General features: G+C 47.6%; 1 protein-coding gene across 1 annotated transcript; it reads left to right on the top strand.

Moving 5' to 3' along the window:
- The first annotated feature begins 11 nt into the window (after window positions 1-11).
- On the top strand, window positions 12-14,860 carry LOC130370045 (serine/threonine-protein phosphatase PP1-beta catalytic subunit-like). Its single transcript, XM_056575675.1, has 8 exons — window positions 12-171; window positions 10,327-10,458; window positions 11,236-11,466; window positions 11,767-11,871; window positions 12,089-12,160; window positions 12,989-13,140; window positions 13,813-13,947; window positions 14,239-14,860. The coding sequence occupies exons 1-8, from the start codon at window positions 120-122 to the stop codon at window positions 14,341-14,343; spliced, it is 984 nt and encodes a 327-aa protein (XP_056431650.1). The 5' UTR covers window positions 12-119; the 3' UTR covers window positions 14,344-14,860.
- The last annotated feature ends 3,151 nt before the right edge of the window (window positions 14,861-18,011 follow it).

The following is an 18,011-nucleotide window of genomic DNA, read 5'->3' as shown; positions in this document are numbered from 1 at the left end:
GTAGACACACACACACACACGCACTCCTCCGCAGTGTGTGTGCATTCCGGGACACGGAAGCGGCTCCCCACCGCCCCCTGCTGGCAGCACCGGCTCCTACCGCTCGGCTCACTACACAAATGGCGGAGGGGGACTTGGACGTGGATTCGCTGATTTCCAGGCTTCTAGAGGGTGAGTTTCACTTACTTGTGTTCACGTTGAATTGTTTGCCGGAGAAAATGTACACATGGATGCGGGGGTGTGAGGGCACCGATCGGGGATATAGGAGGCTTGCTGTGTTGGGGGGTGTTGAAGCTGGCAGTCCCGTCTCTCAATACCAAACATAGGCACACCTTTCGCCCCAACCACTGCCTTCCACCGCTCCTGTTATAATGTCGTTTTTCTATATGGCAACAGTGTATTATAACAGGGAGCAAGAATGTTGATAATTGAGACACGGTTTAATTATTGAATTTAGTATAAAGTGTTGCATTCTATCAGTCCTGGTTAGAAAGTTCCAGACCTAAGTCTCACAGGAACAGTCTCTACAGGGCATAGATTCAATTCCCAAACCTTCAGCCTTAATGTCATCTTTAAATATAGTTCCTATGATGTCTCTTCCCGGGGATATAAAAGTTGCACATTGACAACCCTTACTTAGAGATGTAACTATAATAAAAAAAATGCTTTGTGTGTATATGGAATACTAAAGTGAAATCTCTGGTTTCTGGTCAGCTGTTTGCACTAATGGTGTAAAGATGGAATTCAGAAGTAGGCTGCTTATGAGGGATTACATTTTGTACGGAACAATGTTGGGAGAAGCTCTCTTTAAACATGTATTCTAGTCTCAAGAGCCTGTTTTAAGAGCACAATGCGGTTAATAGTCTTTGGTTTAGCCAACAGTGTTTCGAAGACCACTGTCTAATACCAAGACAGTGTACTCTCTGTCTGAGGAATTATGTGCGACACACACACACACACACACACACACACACACACACACACACACACACACACACACACACACACACACACACACACACACACACACACACACACACACACACACACACACACTAATGGAAAAATACATTTTTGCAGCCCACACGAATGAGCAAACTTTGTCAGATCAACAGAGAATTAGCATATTTCATTCAGCTAATTAGTGATTGGAGGTTATATGTTGTGTTGACATGTGGCTTATTTTTACAATTATTAATGATAATGGTGTAAATAATTGATGCATGAATACTTTTTGTAACTCCAACGAAGAAAAAGACAATTCTCATCCGTGGCCCTTCAATAGAGTGTGTATTACTGGTGATTAATGTTTTACAAAGACTTCAAGAAAGCAGCTGTTTTGAACTTCATTCTCAAAACCTTGGTGAATTCACTAAGTATCCATCGATGGATCACCAATCCATTGCTGATACATTTTTTAGTTTTTAATATATTATCTATTCTGTCACATGGGTGACCCCTTTTATGGCTGTTTCCTCTGAACTAGAATGAACGGAACAACCATTATTTGTTGGAATCACTGCTGTGTCTAGTTATCTGTGCTCTATATGGGGTTAGCATACCGGCTAATACTAGCATATGGTAGCATCTCTGAGACAATATTAGAAGCCCTTACACCTCTTGCCCACTGCATCCGTCCGTTGACGGATCCCATTGACTTTGAATGGGGCGGAGCCGCAATGCATTGTGGATCCGTCCGTTCCGTTGGATCCGTCGGCTCCGTCAAGAAGTTGAAAAATTGTCAACTTTTCGGGCAGCGACGGATCCGTCATCCGATCAGATCGTGTATGCTCGGGCTTGGCTGACGGATGCCTCTGCAAAGACCACTCCCCCATCCGTCAGCCACGCCTTCCGCCATCCGTTGACGGACGGGGCAGTGGGCAAGAGGTGTTAATCGGAAATAGAGAGGTGTGTGTGTGTGTGTGTGTGTGTGTGTGTGTGTGTGTGTGTGTGTGTGTGTGTGTGTGTGTGTGTGTGTGTGTGTGTGTGTGTGTGTGTGTGTGTGTGTGTGTGTGTGTGTGTTCGTGCGCCCCCCCCCTTCCTGTCACGCAAGCCTCTCTGGTGATGGCTGATGTCTCTCTCTCTCTCTCTCTCTCTCTCTCTGGCTCAGACACAAATCCACGACTCACCTTAAACCCTGATTTTGGCGGCGTGTTGGTGTGTGTGATTAGTACCTAATCTGATCCTCCCCTGGGGAACAACCCAATGTTAACAGTTTGTTTGAATCTTTTCCTGTCTGCACAGTGCATTGTAGCAGAGCTCCGTGCTTTAAAGTTGGGGTGGGGAATGACCTGTGTTAGAATTTCTATGTATTTCTTTGTTAGTCGCCCATTTATTGAACTCCAGCTCATTCCCTTTTATATTTGATTTCGGTGTGTGTGTGTGTGTGTGTGTGTGTGTGTGTGTGTGTGTGTGTGTGTGTGTGTGTGTGTGTGTGTGTGTGTGTGTGTGTGTGTGTGTGTGTGTGTGTGTGTGTGTGTGTGTGTGTGTGTGTGGTCTGCTTGCACAATGTTGGCCTAAGTCGGTCCTAAGCCAAACCTACCGTTTCCACCGGCAACCACCTGCGACAGTGCCTTGCTCACGGGCCTCACGTCGGTGTTGGTTTGGGGCGGGGAGCCCGGGCACCTCAGCGCATCCCAGCAGGCAGTGTGCGTGTCCCCGGGCCCCCGAACGCTAAGCCTTTGTGAGGCCAGCTTTACCAGCACCACCATCGCCGCCGCCTCCTCCTCCATCACCACCACCAGCAGCAGCAGCAGCAGCTATACAACAACAGCAGCTCTGTGTCCTGGCTGGCATGGCGGGCAGGACTCTGTAGGGCTCCGCCCACACAGCCCCCTGGCTCTAGAGAGAGAGGGAGGGAGGCTGGGGGGGAGGGAGGCTGGGGGGGAGAGGGAATAAGAGTGGAGGAAGGAGGGGAAAAAGAAGGAGGAGAGAGGGAGGGAATGAGAATGCGAGATGACAAGAGAAGGAGAGGAGAGAGAGATAGAGAGAGGGACCTATAAACAGATTGGATAGGGACAGACAATGAATGAAAATGGAAAGTTCAGCCATTTAAGTTTCTTTCTTGTTGGCCAAAGCCATGAGCCAACATGAACCTGTGCAGCCAATGAGAGAGAGAGAGAGAGAGAGAGAGCGAGCGAGAGAGAGAGAGAGAATTCGGTGCTGATGATAACGCCCTCTCGCGTTACTAGAGAGCACATGATGTACTGTGTGTGAGAGATTCAGTCCCCCACCCTTACGATGGGGGGCTCAAAGAGACAGTTGTGTGTGTGTGTGTGTGTGTGTCACGGAATCAACAATAATGGCAGAGCATCTTCAGGCAAAACATTCACACCACACACATACAAACATCTCCCCCCCCCTGCCCTAAAGCACACACACAACCACCCCTGGGACAACGAAAGGCACAACTGTCACCACAGCTTTGGACCGGAAGACGGTGAACATTTTGATTGAATTGATCGTTTTTACTTTAACTTTTCTTTATCGCCTTCTCTGTTTTCGCTCTTTGTTGATTCGGTCTTTTGTCCGTCCTCTATGTCCCGTCCCTATTTCACCAGTCTGTTTTGTGTTTACCCGAGTCTCTCACTCGTTCTCTCAACACAAAGGCAGCCATTTATGCCGCTTGACATTTTGGGGGCGAAACAAATGTGCCCACAGAAAGAGAAGACGCAGCTCTGAGATGGCATCGCTGGGATGGCTCGCCCCCTCTCTCCCTCTGTCCCTCTCCTCCCCTCTCTCCCTCTGTCCCTCTCCTCCCCTCTCTCCCTCTCCTCCCCTCTCTCCCTCTCCTCCCCTCTCTCCCTCTGTCCCTCTCCTCCCCTCTCTCCCTCTGTCCCTCTCCTCCCCTCTCTCCCTCTCTTCCCCTCTCTCCCTCTCTCCCTCTCCTCCCCTCTCTCCCTCTGTCCCTCTCCTCCCCTCTCTCGTCCTCTTCTCGCCTCCTCTCTCTCCCTCCAGGCTTCCCTCCTAGTCCCATCCCCCTCTCCTTTTCTTTCTCCCCCTCCGTCCCTCCCTCCTTTTCCCTCTCTCCAACCCTCAATCCTTTTCTCCCCCCCCCCCCCCCCCCCCCCGGTCCTCCCTCCTTTTCTCCCCCCTTTCCCTCGGTTTCACTAGTTTAGTGTTTTGCTATTCTACATTCATAGTGGTGGTTTGGGGGTCGACATTTTCCACTTTCCTCGTTCTCAGAGAGAGTGAGAAAGAGAGCGAGAGAGAGAGAGACTTGTATTGTCTCTCTCTCCGAGCTCCAAGTGTGGGTTGGAGCTGGAGGGTGGAGGGTATGGCTGGGTGGTTGCCTGGTTTCAACCTCACTATCATTCTGGTGTGGAGGACCAACAGGTTCGGGGCTGGGGGCGGCGGTAAAAGTTCAGATCCTGACGATGCAGATGTTTCTGCTGGTCAGAGGACCACACAGAGCATAAAAGATGCAGAGTCACACCCGTTTAGGATTCACCACACCCTCTCCAGCTCCTCCAACCACCATGACTACAGAGAAGCAGAGCAAGTGTGGTTTCAAGGAAACGACTTGTGGTTGGTCCATTTCAACCAAATGTTTTCCAAACCCTAAGCAGATTAGCGTTTTAGCTCTATTAGCGAGGATAGAGCTAAAAAAATGTGGTGGGTGATGCTCATTCTCCCGCTCATATGAAGCCTGGGCTTAGAAACGCACATGGAGACACACACACACACACACACACACACACACACACACACACACACACACACACACACACACACACACACACACACACACACACACACACACACACACACACACACACACACACACACACACACACACACAGCTGTGTGGCTGGTTGTCCTTTTCTTTTACGGCTTTTGTCCAAACCCATTTAACTGTAATGCTGCAGCAGCTCACATTCCCTCTCTGTCGTACCTGTTCCACCCTCGCCTCCAGTGGGTGAGACAGCGTCTGCATAGTTTTGAGTGTGTCCTTCTGGGGCGTCCTTGACGGGAGCGATGCAACATGGCTCAGCTTCGCTTCGTTTGGCTGAACGCACACTAGGGGGGGGGGGGGGGGCTTTGGGTGTCTGGGTTCGTCAGCCTACCGTCAAACCTCGTCATCCTCGAGCAAGATGGCCCCTGCTGACCCCCCTACCCCCTCCGAGTCCTTAATGGCCTGGCTCTGAACCCACCGCAGGTCACTCTTTGGATAAACGTTGCTCCTTAGTGACTAAGCAGCTCCTCAAGAAGCTCTTGGGCCGCTCTGAGTGACAGGCCCAGCTCCTTCCTCCTCCAACCAGCAGCGCCTATATATGGTAATGCATCCCAAGACCCGCCTGATGGTGATTCTCCTCCCTCGACCCATCTTTTCTCCCTCCCTCTCTCCCTCTCTGTCCCCTCTTTACCGCCCCCCCCTCCCCCCCTCTGCTCTCCCTATCTCTTTTTTTATCTCTACCCTCTCTCTCTCTCTTTTCCTCCACATCTCTGCCTTTCTCCACACTTTCCCTCCTTCTCTTGGCTCGGGACTTGCTTGTCCTAAGAAACTTCTATTTAAGGAGGGTTTTTTTTTCGTCTGTTAATGATCGGAAAACTGTGGGCTTGGTGACCCCCTGAGCCCGGCCTGAGGAAGGGGGAAAGTGTTCTACAACAACAGGAGACACTGGGCCTAATTTAGGCATTCATACAACATGGCAGCCTGCTACATTTGAACTACACTTTTACATTTAAAGTTAAACTGGATTTGTAATTTGAGATGCAAAGAGCAGATGAAAGAAAATATCTACTATTACTTGGCCCTGTTCATACAGAGTCTCTATTTAAAAAGGAAAAAACGTTTCTGGCAGGTTGGGCGGAACGTACGGACCGGAACTTTCCATCGTTGCCCACAAATGATGCCCAACTCACGTGACTCTTATTCGGTCTTTTTGGTATTTTGTTTTTCTAGCAACTTGCTCGCTCTCTCTGGCCTCATCGAGTGCCATCCTTACTGACCAGATGTGCAGTACTAGGGTACTCTTAGGTTCTGGGTTCGATACCCATTCACCACAGTACACCTATAGTCATCCATGAGCAAGCTGCCCGCCAACCCTAAACCTTTATGACATGGATCCTAATCCACGTTGAAGTCACCTTGGATAAAATTTGAAATACTGAATTCAATGAAGAGTAACTAGGATTGGATTCCTCAGCCCACACACACACACACACACACACACACACGCACGCACGCGCGCGCGCGCGCGCTTACTTACTTACTTTCCAGAAGACCATACACGCTTGTAAGCAGGGAAGCTAACGCTGCCAAATTAGGAGTGATGGATCACAGCATGGGGATTCCCATGGAATGACTCCTGCACAATTCTGCCCTTCTTGGCTCCCGTAAGACTGTTACTGTACTACTGACTCTCACAAACACACACACACACACACGAAACACTATCATGCACACACTCCATCTCACAAACACACACAACCTTGAACATGGCCAACATGAAGTTCAGCTCCAGATAAACCAGCTGTTTTATTGAAGGATTTCTTCCATGAAAGACAATGATGTGTGTGTACACTGTGTTGCATTCCAGATTACATTGTGTGTGCACCTGTGAGATTTGATTAAACAGTGTGTGTGTGTGTGTGTGTGTGTGTGTGTGTGTGTGTGTGTGTGTGTGTGTGTGTGTGTGTGTGTGTGTGTGTGTGTGTGTGTGTGTGTGTGTGTGTGTGTGTGTGCTGAGGAATCCAATCCTAGTTAATACAGTCATGTCAACACATCACAGCAGGGAGGAGTATACACGCAGGTTTAGGCTGTGGTTATTCAGGGTTTGAACCCAGTACCATTCCTCTAGTGTGTCCCGGGGCTTCAGTACTAAAGTACCCACTAGCGCACCAACAACGTCCCTCCCCCTCCTGGTCACTGTGTAAACTGTTGTAAACTGTTGAAAACTTAATGGGGGAAGTCCAACCTTTAGGCTAAATATAGAGCTACTGCTGCTCCCCACTGTGTGTGTGTGTGTGTGTGTGTGTGTGTGTGTGTGTGTGTGTGTGTGTGTGTGTGTGTGTGTGTGTGTGTGTGTGTGTGTGTGTGTGTGTGTGTGTGTGTGTGTGTGTGTGTGTGGCATGCTGGCGTTATACAACACACACGCCGTAGGCCTCCGGGTCTTGCCTAGACCTAGTCTGAGGCCCGGGCTCTGGGAGAGAATTCACTGTGTGGCTCTGGACAACAGCCCGCCTGATAAATGACTTAATAGTCAAATAGTGAACACACCCAAACAAACAAATACACAGACGCTGTCTGGAGTGACACACACGCACACACACGGCAACGCCTTCCTGAAAGCCTTAGGACTGAATCGAACGTCCCCATAGGTCACTCAAGCACCTCACCTCACAGACGAATAGAAACACTAGCGATGCGGAAACAGGTCTGGTGAGACATGACAGACTCAAGGGGAGTGAAGTCAGAGGGTCTCTCAACACTCAACTCTCAGGATATCTGGTTTCTTCCCGGACAGCACAATGGAGGAAGCCTTCCTGTCTTGAGTAGGATATCTGAGCCCCCATTGATCTCAACCAATTAGGCCCTAAATGTGTTTGGGTTTTTGGACAGGGCCCCCTGATGTATATGGTTATGAATCTTGATGGGGTCATCACAAATCCATCAGACTTTAACATACGACAATAAAGCAAGAAACATTGGAGGGAATCATAAAGGTTTTACCGCAAAGCCTCATTGAAGAAACTGACAGACCAAGGGCTAACCGACAAACTTTTAAAGGGACCATCCGATCAAAGCATTGTGGACATCAATCAGACATGAAATACTGGGTACGGGTCAAATCAAGGCTCCTGCATCTTGGCAGGACTGAAAAGGCATTCTTCCTTTTCCTAAGATTTTCGCAAGATAAATAAGGGCGAAACTAAATCTGGGTACCGAAGGCTTGGGTTGCATATACGCTTTTAATATCATTTCTGGTTTGAACGTTGGCTCACTATCAACGATGATGGATATAAGCCAGATATCTAAAGCTGGCTCGCTTGGGTTGTAATGAATATTTGTAGTACAAAGTTGAAAGTTGGACTAATTCCAGGTCTTGTTCTGTATCTAACTTGCCATTCCGTAAGATCTCAACGCTAGCGACGCCCGGATTCTATTTCCAGCCAGACTTGTTGGCTAAACTTTAGCTCCTGTATTTTGGTCTAAAGGTCGTCTTGCAGTCCACCAATGCTACGTGTCATAGGGGCTTCTGACAAGACGAGCATGCTACCTTCCAACTACTGTTTCCACCTCCATACACACCATAACCTTCTGCTCTGGTCTCTTTTTTACATAAGAACCTGCACATTCTCCTCCCTCTCTGTCAAGTCCAGTCAAATGCTGTTTTATTTAGCCCTTTAATCACAGCTACAGTCTCGAAGGGCTTGACAGGCCCACATTATACCGAACTTCAAACCCTAATCCCTCTAAAGGCCAAAGGGGAAAAAGTCCCCAAAGCCAGAGGGAGGAACCCTTGAGGAGCAACATGATAGTCTGAACAGCACAGTCTGGTGGTTAGAGTGTTCCACTGCTCAGCAAGCAAGACGCCCCCTACCAACCTGTCTCTGTATTCACTGTCTAACCCCTACCTGCTCCTTAACGACCTGTCTCAGTATTCACTGTCTAACCCCTACCTGCTCCTTAATGACCTGTCTCTGTATTCACTGTCTAACCCCTACCTGCTCCTTAACGACCCGTCTCAGTATTCACTGTCTAACCCCTACCTGCTCCTTAGTGTCCTGTCTCTGTATTCACTGTCTAACCCCTACCTGCTCCTTAATGACCTGTCTCTGTGTTCACTGTCTAACCCAGCGGTTCCCAAACTGGGGGTCGCGGAGCACCGTCAGGGGGGTCGTGGAGAGATGGGCCAGTTTGCATATTAAAAAAAATAAATAAATAAATAAATAAATAAAAATACGAATAATTATATGAAACATTATATTAGAATACTGGCGTCAGAATAGGCTTTTAATGCACAGGCACTTTGCAGAGAGAAATCCACCTTTGAAAAGAACCCCCTGTAACCCCACCCTTTGATTCTATATTTGTCGGTTTGTCCCGCCATCGAACGTCAGTCTGATAATCGGCCCGCAGTGATTAATTCAGTGATTCAGTTTTCCTCAGCGACGACCATAATTTATATTACATAGTAATAATAACATTATTAAAAATAACAATAATAATAATGGTTATGATTACTACTGCATAATAATAATGATAATAATAATAATAACAATAATAATAATAATTATTGTCGCGCGGGCGGGGGGTCGCGAAAACAGTCTCAAGTCCAAAAGGGGGTCCCCTGAAAAAAAGTTTGGGAACCACTGGTCTAACCCCTACCTGCTCCTTAATGACCTGTCTCTGTGTTCACTGTCTAACCCCTACCTGCTCCTTAATGACCTGTCCCTATAATCACTGTCTAACCCCTACCTGCTCCTCAATGACATGTCCCTATAATCACCGTCTAACCCCTCCCTGCTCCTTAATGACCTGTCCCTATAATCACTGTCTAACCCCTACCTGCTCCTTAATGACCTGTCTCTGTATTCACTGTCTAACCCCTACCTGCTCATTAATGACCTGTCTCTGTATTCCCTTTCTAACCCCTACCTGCTCCTTAATGACCTGTCTCTGTATTCACTGTCTAACCCCTACCTGCTCCTTAATGACCTGTCTCTGTATTCACTGTCTAACCCCTACCTGCTCCTTAATGACCTGTCTCTGTATTCACTGTCTAACCCCTACCTGCTCCTTAATGACCTGTCTCTGTATTCACTGTCTAACCCCTACCTGCTCCTTAATGACCTGTCTCTGTATTCACTGTCTAACCCCTACCTGCTCCTTAATGACCTGTCTCTGTATTCACTGTCTAACCCCTACCTGCTCATTAATGACCTGTCTCTGTATCCACTGTCTAACCCCTACCTGCTCCTTAATGACCTGTCTCTGTGTTCACTGTCTAACCCCTACCTGCTCCTTAATGACCTGTCTCTGTATTCCCTTTCTAACCCCTACCTGCTCCTTAATGACCTGTCTCTGTAGTCACTGTCTAACCCCTACCTGCTCCTTAATGACCTGTCTCTGTAGTCACTGTCTAACCCCTACCTGCTCCTTAATGACCTGTCTCTGTAGTCACTGTCTAACCCCTACCTGCTCCTTAATGACCTATATATTCCATGATTCCCTTTTTTTAGACGGGACGCTGTGGATACTAAATGTGAGATACTAAATGGTAACCAGGGAAACCGGGATGTCTAGTTGGGGCGCCCGGGGCCTTCTGTGCAGAGGCGTGATGGTAACCTCTCTCCGACCCCTCCCCCTCTCCCCCCTAGTGCGAGGATGCCGCCCCGGGAAGATCGTCCAGATGACGGAGGCGGAGGTGCGGGGCCTCTGCATCAAGTCCCGGGAGATCTTCCTCAGCCAGCCCATCCTGCTGGAGCTGGAGGCCCCCCTGAAGATCTGTGGTCAGTACCCCCCACACCCGAGACGTAGAAACACCCACCTCCTCGACCACCTCCTTCTCCTCTAACACAGCCGCCACCTCCTCCACCCCTCTAACACACCCACCTCCTCCTCCTCTAACACACCCACCTCCTCCTCCTCTAACACACCCTCCTCCTCCTCCTCTAACACACCCTCCTCCACCTCCTCTAACACACCCACCTCCTCCACCTCCTCTAACACACCCACCTCCTCCTCCTCCTCCTCTAACACACCCACCTCCTCCACCTCCTCTAACACACCCTCCTCCTCCTCCTCTAACACACCCACCTCCTCCTCCTCTAACACACCCACCTCCTCTAACACACCCTCCTCCTCCTCCTCTAACACACCCACCTCCTCTAACACACCCTCCTCCTCCTCCTCTAACACACCCACCTCCTCCACCTCCTCTAACACACACACCTCCTCCTCCACCTCCTCTAACACACCCACCTCCTCCTCCACCTCCTCTATCACACGCATCATTCCCTCTCACATCTCTTGTATCCTTCTCTTTAGATCTTGTTCTTACTTTCCTTCTTTTGGTATTCTTTGTATTTCGATATTTCTTTCGCACCTTTCTCTTTGTTAATTTTCATCATGTATTTAATTTCATATCCATTCCTGGCTTCCTATCCTTCCTCCATCTGGGTTGAACCCTCTCCAAAGTGAGGTTAGGTTGGGTTACTTTGCTTGAGAACCAGCCGTTTACATGGCTGAGGCTGTTGTAACTTCCTCCCTCCCTCCCTCCCCGATAGGGGACATCCACGGCCAGTACACAGACCTGCTACGGCTCTTTGAGTACGGGGGCTTCCCGCCCGAGGCCAACTACCTGTTCCTGGGGGACTACGTGGACCGGGGGAAGCAGTCCCTGGAGACCATCTGCCTGCTACTGGCCTACAAGATCAAGTACCCCGAGAACTTCTTCCTGCTGCGCGGCAACCACGAGTGTGCCTCCATCAACCGCATCTACGGCTTCTACGACGAGTGTGGGTCCACCGCTAGCAACGCGCTTTGTGTGGATGCGTGTGTTTAATAGCAAGCGTACAAGTACAGACACGGGAGCACAAGTACACACACAAGCACACACAGACACACACACACAGTCAATGAACATAAATGCCCATAACGGAATCGTGAAATGGCAGTTTTTAACAAGTGACACTTTTGTGTCGTTTTGTTAAAAAAAAGTGTGTGAGTGTATTAATGGCTACAATCCCCACGTCAGAATCCCCCCCCCCCCCCACCCCCTTCGCTCGGCTCATGAACGCCCGTCTTCTGCTCTGCAGGCAAACGGAGGTTCAACATCAAGCTTTGGAAGACCTTCACCGACTGCTTCAACTGCCTGCCCATCGCCGCCATCGTGGACGAGAAGATCTTCTGCTGCCACGGAGGTGACCCCCACAACTCAAGCTGCTCCCCTAGGGATCTTTAGCCCGCCTCTCACATTTTACCTAGCGCTTTTGGCTAACCAGTCTAAGCTAATAAACTTTTGCACACGTTTTTTTTATATTTTAATTGTGTCACGCATATCTGTTTTATAAACCCAAGGCATCTTACACTGGATTTAGGGTTGTGTTACTAATGCCTTCTGTGATTCTCTACCACCAGGTCTGTCTCCTGACCTCCAGTCCATGGAGCAGATCAGACGCATCATGAGACCAACCGACGTGCCTGACACAGGTGCAAGCACACACGCTTTATGAAGTTATGATTTACATCGAGCCCCTTCTGTCCTTGAACATTATTACTGGGAAACACATGCCTAAATAAGGCAATCATTCTCAGGGTCCCTCTTAGTGTGTGTGTGTGTGTGTGTGTGTGTGTGTGTGTGTGTGTGTGTGTGTGTGTGTGTGTGTGTGTGTGTGTGTGTGTGTGTGTGTGTGTGTGTGTGTGTGTGTGTGTGTGTGTGTGTGTGTGTGTGTGTGCACAGCGCTATAACATTCCCTAACATAGGCACTCCCTACAGGGCACTGAACTTGCAGCTTCATACCACAGGCCAGAACGAGATTTCCTTCATGGTAGATGAGGGAACTGTTGGACCCCAACCTACCTGTTTCAACAAAATTATTACATTTAAAAAGGCTTACGATCGGCTACCTAGCGGAAGTTAGGAACATTAGCTAAACGTAAGAAAATAAGGTTGTAAAGTTTGCTACAAAAAAACGCAAGAAGAACAATTATAATAAAGAATACAAATCTGATTAAATTGAATCGTTAAGAAAGAATAATTACATATTGTATATAGACATGAGAGAACATGGCAAACGGTAATTTCGACATTGTGCAATCGATTGTATCACTTCTTCTAACAAATGTACTTCCATCTGCTAAATGCCCTAAATGTAAATGTAGAACTTATGCATGACATTAAATAAGATACCTATTTTGTGTGTGTGTGTGTGTGTGTGTGTGTGTGTGTGTGTGTGTGTGTGTGTGTGTGTGTGTGTGTGTGTGTGTGTGTGTGTGTGTGTGTGTGTGTGTGTGTGTGTGTGTGTGTGTGTGTACCAGGGCTGCTGTGTGACCTGCTGTGGTCCGATCCGGACAAGGACGTGCAGGGCTGGGGGGAGAACGACCGCGGCGTCTCCTTCACCTTCGGCGCCGACGTGGTCAGCAAGTTCCTCAACCGCCATGACCTGGACCTCATCTGTCGGGCCCACCAGGTACCAGGCCCCTACAACACACACACACACACACACACACACACACACACACACACACACACACACACACACACACACACACACTCCAAAAACAGGGTTCAAGGTGAGTCCTAGATTTGTGCGCGTGAGCCAGAGAGCGAAGGAGAGACAGAGAGTGGCATCAGCCACACACACACACACACACACACACACACACACACACACACCCTTGTTAGGAGATATGTCATATGTCAAACCACAAAATAACTGTTTAACGGTGCCCTGTTGAAGCGTTAAATACAAGTCTGTCCAGTCCTGTGTCTCTTTGTGTTTAGTGTCTGTGTTTTTAACTCTTGCGGTACATTTGTCAGGCAAAATATTGATAGATTGTGTCGCCTTGTTTGTGTTTTTACTAATCTATTTTCTCACAACTTCAACTTACTTAATATTAGTTTCTGCAGTTTTATTGTGCTACTGCCCTTTGGGCAGCTAATGCCCTCCTAACCTTCCCTGTGAGGAGGGATCCCTCTTGTGTGTTTCTTCTCCAGGTTTCTCCCCTCTGGACTTCCCCCTCTGCCCCTAAGAGGGCTCATAGTGTTGGGGTTAGTGGTGAACAATGTGGGGCCTGTTGAGCCCCTTTTGAGTCACCGTGTTAAGGGTTATATTAATCAGCCTGTTCTCTGGCGCCCCCAGGTGGTGGAGGACGGCTATGAGTTCTTCGCCAAGAGGCAGCTGGTGACGCTGTTCTCGGCACCAAACTACTGCGGCGAGTTCGACAACGCAGGGGGCATGATGAGCGTTGACGAGACCCTGATGTGCTCCTTCCAGGTGTGTGTGTGTGTGTGTGTGTGTGTGTGTGTGTGTGTGTGTGTGTGTGTGTGAGTTTAGCAATGTCTAAATATAGAGGTGTCTGCTGCTCCCCACTGTGTGTGAGAGAGAGCAAGCGTGTGTGTGTCTGTCTGTACTCGTATGTGTGGGTGTGTGCGTGTGTGTATGGGTGTATGTGTGTATATGGGGTACAAGTGTGTGTACGTGTGTGAGTGTATGTGCATGCATGCGTGTGTGTAAGTCAATGAGAAGAATGAGATCGATTTCAACCCAATCTCTTTGTTTGCGTAGATCCTGAAGCCGTCAGAGAAGAAGGCCAAGTACCAATATGGCGGCATGAACACCAGCCGCCCCATCACCCCGCCGCGCACAGCCCAGCCCCCCAAGAAACGGTGAAGGAAGGAAGCTAGGATAGGAAGGAAGGAAGGAAGGATGTGTGTACGGACGGGCGTGCAAAGGAAGGATTTTGTTTTGAGTGAGTGGTAATCCCTGCCAACCCGGCACCAACATTTGTAAAGAACAAAGGTCAGACCCCCACCACTACACAGACCCCCACAGGGGGTAGGGTACCGATGCGATGGTACTTTGTTCAGGACGCCGTCTTATTTTATACAACTGTAAACCAATCGGGAAACTGTTCTGTGCACCATGGCCTGTCATATCGAGCATGTTTTTCTGCCGACACGTTTGTTTTGATCCTGAAATGTTTGTGGAAAAAAAAACGGGCAAAAACTAAATGGAAATCAAAATGCAGTACGAGTGTCCGTGTCTGTTCCTGTTTTAGTTTAGCCTAGCCTCGTTCCTGCACTCGCCTCTCACATTTCTACCCCACCCTCATCTGTACAGACGATTGTTAATGACACCCGCTGCGTTTTCAATAAATAATTTGCGGAATAATTGTTGTCTGGATGCTCCACTTATTTCATGAGGTAAAGGGGAACCCATTGGACGACCAGGTGGGTTTGATGTGGACGGGCCATGGCAAGCCTTTATCAAAATGGATCCATTAGTGACATCACAAGAGGGAGTCCGCCCAGATCTGATGGGAAGAGCCCATTGGGATCCATCCAGATCTATATTATATAGTCTCTCTCTCTCTCCAAAATATCTATCAAATGTTATACTGTAAAAGTACTTTAAAAAGTAAAATCTGTGTGTGTGTGTTGGGAAGGATACTTTTAAAATGTATCCAGTTACAGAATACATGCCCAAAAATGTAATATGTCACGCATTCCGTTGCATCAATCAATCTGAGTATTGTATTCTGAATACTTGGATTACTTCTATATTGAATTGCATTTTATAAGTGTAGGAATGCGGCATCAAATCCTGCTTACTAAACAGGACTATTCTGGTGTGCGTTCTTCTCTCCAAACTGGCTTTAAGGGTATGTTTATGCAAAATATATTTGCTATTACATCTAATAATTTTTTCACTGAGCTAAGTGCATAGGTGTTGCCTATAAAATCAGAGAGAGAGAGAGAGAGAGAGAGAGAGAGAGAGAGAGAGAGAGAGAGAGAGAGAGAGAGAGAGAGAGAGAGAGAGAGAGAGAGAGAGAGAGAGAGAGAGAGAGAGAGAGAGAGAGAGAGAGAGAATAGATCACGACAGGCTGTGGTATGTGCTCATTATACCACTGTTAAGGGGCGTTGTTCGGCCTGATGCGCAGCGGAGGGCCGGCGACCCCCTTCACAGTGGTATAATGAGCACATACCACTGATTCAACATTTTAGGCTTCAGTGAACTGTGCTATTGCTTTTATGCAACTACTTTTATACTTTGTAACCGTTTCTACTTCCAGGCACGGAGTGATAAGCAAACTTTCACAAAATGATTGGGCGTCATAGCAGTTATGTATACGCTCATTATACAACAGTTAGGAACCAATCAGATCGCTGGATTTAAACCACCCGTTGTATAAATATAAATATATTTATCTATATACAGAATATATAACCTCTCACTTGTGATCTCCTTATCAACCTGGTGTTATAATAGCTGCCCGTTAAAAGATACTAACTATTTGGGTGCTTGAATCAAATGGACAGTTTATGCGTCTGACGGGATTAAGATGGCTTTCACCTTAGATGGCCCACTCACCTTCTTAACCTACAAATAAACAGAACCTCCACAGACGTGTTTGATCCCCGACTTGAAACGAGAAGAGAGATTCTGACCCCAGTACTGTATCACTAATGTAGATGTTATTGTGTATTTGTGCAGACGGCTTTTATTCCACTACATTCAATTGACTTGACTTTCTTACTCAAAAGGTAGTACCCAGTGAGTTTGTTTGTTTGATACAGCTAATAAGAGAAAGCCATTAGGTCCATCCACACTTGATAAGCACCTTTTAGTTATTTGTTTTACCTTTTAGTCCCTTTTAGTTAATTGTTTGGCATCAGACATTAATTTATCTAGAGTGACTTTAGTCACTCTAGATAAAAAGGCCAACGTTTGCAGAAAAGGGCTGCCAACTTTACTGCAAACATTGGAGATTTGATGGAGGCTGGGCATCCATTTTCTGAGGGGCCGCTAAGAGGCCCCCACCACACACAGAAGACAAAATTACATAATTAGACATGAACACATAAATAAATTATTAATTCCATTTTGCCCGTTTCATTACTTCTAATCCTGACCCAAAACGTTGAAAAAAGATGAACATGGAACAACACACTTTGCGGCCACCAGAGGGCTCACTTGACTGGTGGCCAAAGACGCAAGCCCCAGGAGCAGTGCATACTTTCGCAATCCACCAGTGCTCAGCGGCCAAGCCTGGCAGCTGTTTAAGCGGGCTGTGGACGGGTCCCTCGATTCTTGGGGCCAAGAAGTAGATAACGCAACATAAAATAATTTATGAATTAAATCATAATTTTTATAAGGACAATGTCAGAAAGGACAAAGCCTGGCATTTAATTGCAGTCGTTTTGGGAGTGGAAGATGAGTCCATTAGGTTTAGGATTATCGCGTGATCTCGCGTGAATACGGCTGGCTCGCAATTAACGCAGGGCAGAGTTCGCAGCCGTTCCGCGGTGCGTACGTCCCCGGTGGAAAACAGGCGTCAGACCTCTCGCTTATGATGCTACGATGCTAGCAATGCTAGAAAACAAGAATATTTCTGCATCCGGTACGTCATGATCTAGGGCGTGGCTAGGCTCCCTTGATGCGGAAGCAAATCTCCTTGATGTTGCCCTGCGACATCAAGGAGCATTGGCGCCCGGTAATATGAATCCGCTGTCCATTCTATAAATAGGCATGCACAGCAAACCACAAGCCATAAACCTCAGATGAAAAGCAGTGGGTAGAGTGTATCCGAAATGTTTTCAACGTTGTTCGGCTATCAGTTCGCTGCAAAATAGTGAGCCCTTTGACAAAGTGAGACAGGAGAAGTGAGGAATAAGAACCACCGTAAGGGTTCGGCCTCCATGCCTAAACAAGCCAATGTTACACAACACAATATCTTCAAGTTCCAAACTGAAACTTTTCAATGAATCACATCGACACCAGCGTCTGTAGTAAACAAGATTGACTTTAATGCCTCAATTCGTCAATGCATTACATCACACATTTCCGATAACTGTAACGAGATGATGAGGTCGCTTGTCTTTTTGAGGAGGACGTTGTCAGGATGACGTAGCGGGCCTTGTGTCCCTGGCGGCCATCTTGTCTCTAAACGCTAGGTCCTTGGCACTAGATTCCCCCAACGGCGGCGAGGAGAACAAGGCCTTCACTAGTCCCCTTCCCCTTTAAAATTAGTACATTGTAACTGAGGACACAACATTTTGTTTCATTACAACATTAAGGCCAACCCACACATTCAGTAACTAAAACACGGCTAACAATGTTGTATTCGCATACATATTAAAAAAAAAAAAGTAAAATTGAAACAAACTGTTCCCTGTCAGTCGTCAGTGTGTTCCCAGCGTAGCAGAAGTGGGCTTCTGCAATAAGTCAGTCTTAAAATTATTTAAGGCCTTATTGAGGTTCACTGGCACAGCCAGTTGAGTTTGTTATTGTTACAAGTGAACCTTGTGTTCTCTTGAGACACAGGTCTGGTTCACAGG

The sequence above is a fragment of the Gadus chalcogrammus genome, chromosome 17 (genome assembly GCF_026213295.1).
Source record: "Gadus chalcogrammus isolate NIFS_2021 chromosome 17, NIFS_Gcha_1.0, whole genome shotgun sequence".
Lineage (NCBI taxonomy): Eukaryota > Metazoa > Chordata > Actinopteri > Gadiformes > Gadidae > Gadus > Gadus chalcogrammus.
Note: the sequence above shows the minus strand (reverse complement) of the source record. Positions and strands in the feature narration are given on the sequence as shown.

What these genes read in the sequence shown, in the direction of transcription:
- LOC130370045 (XM_056575675.1), top strand. Translation starts at nt 120, where the DNA reads ATGGCGGAGGGGGACTTGGACGTGGATTCGCTGATTTCCAGGCTTCTA. An exon ending in GGCCCCCCTGAAGATCTGTG is followed by an intron (nt 10,459 to 11,235) that starts GTCAGTACCCCC and finishes CCTCCCCGATAG; the next exon opens with GGGACATCCACGGCCAGTAC. An exon ending in AACCGACGTGCCTGACACAG is followed by an intron (nt 12,161 to 12,988) that starts GTGCAAGCACAC and finishes TGTGTGTACCAG; the next exon opens with GGCTGCTGTGTGACCTGCTG.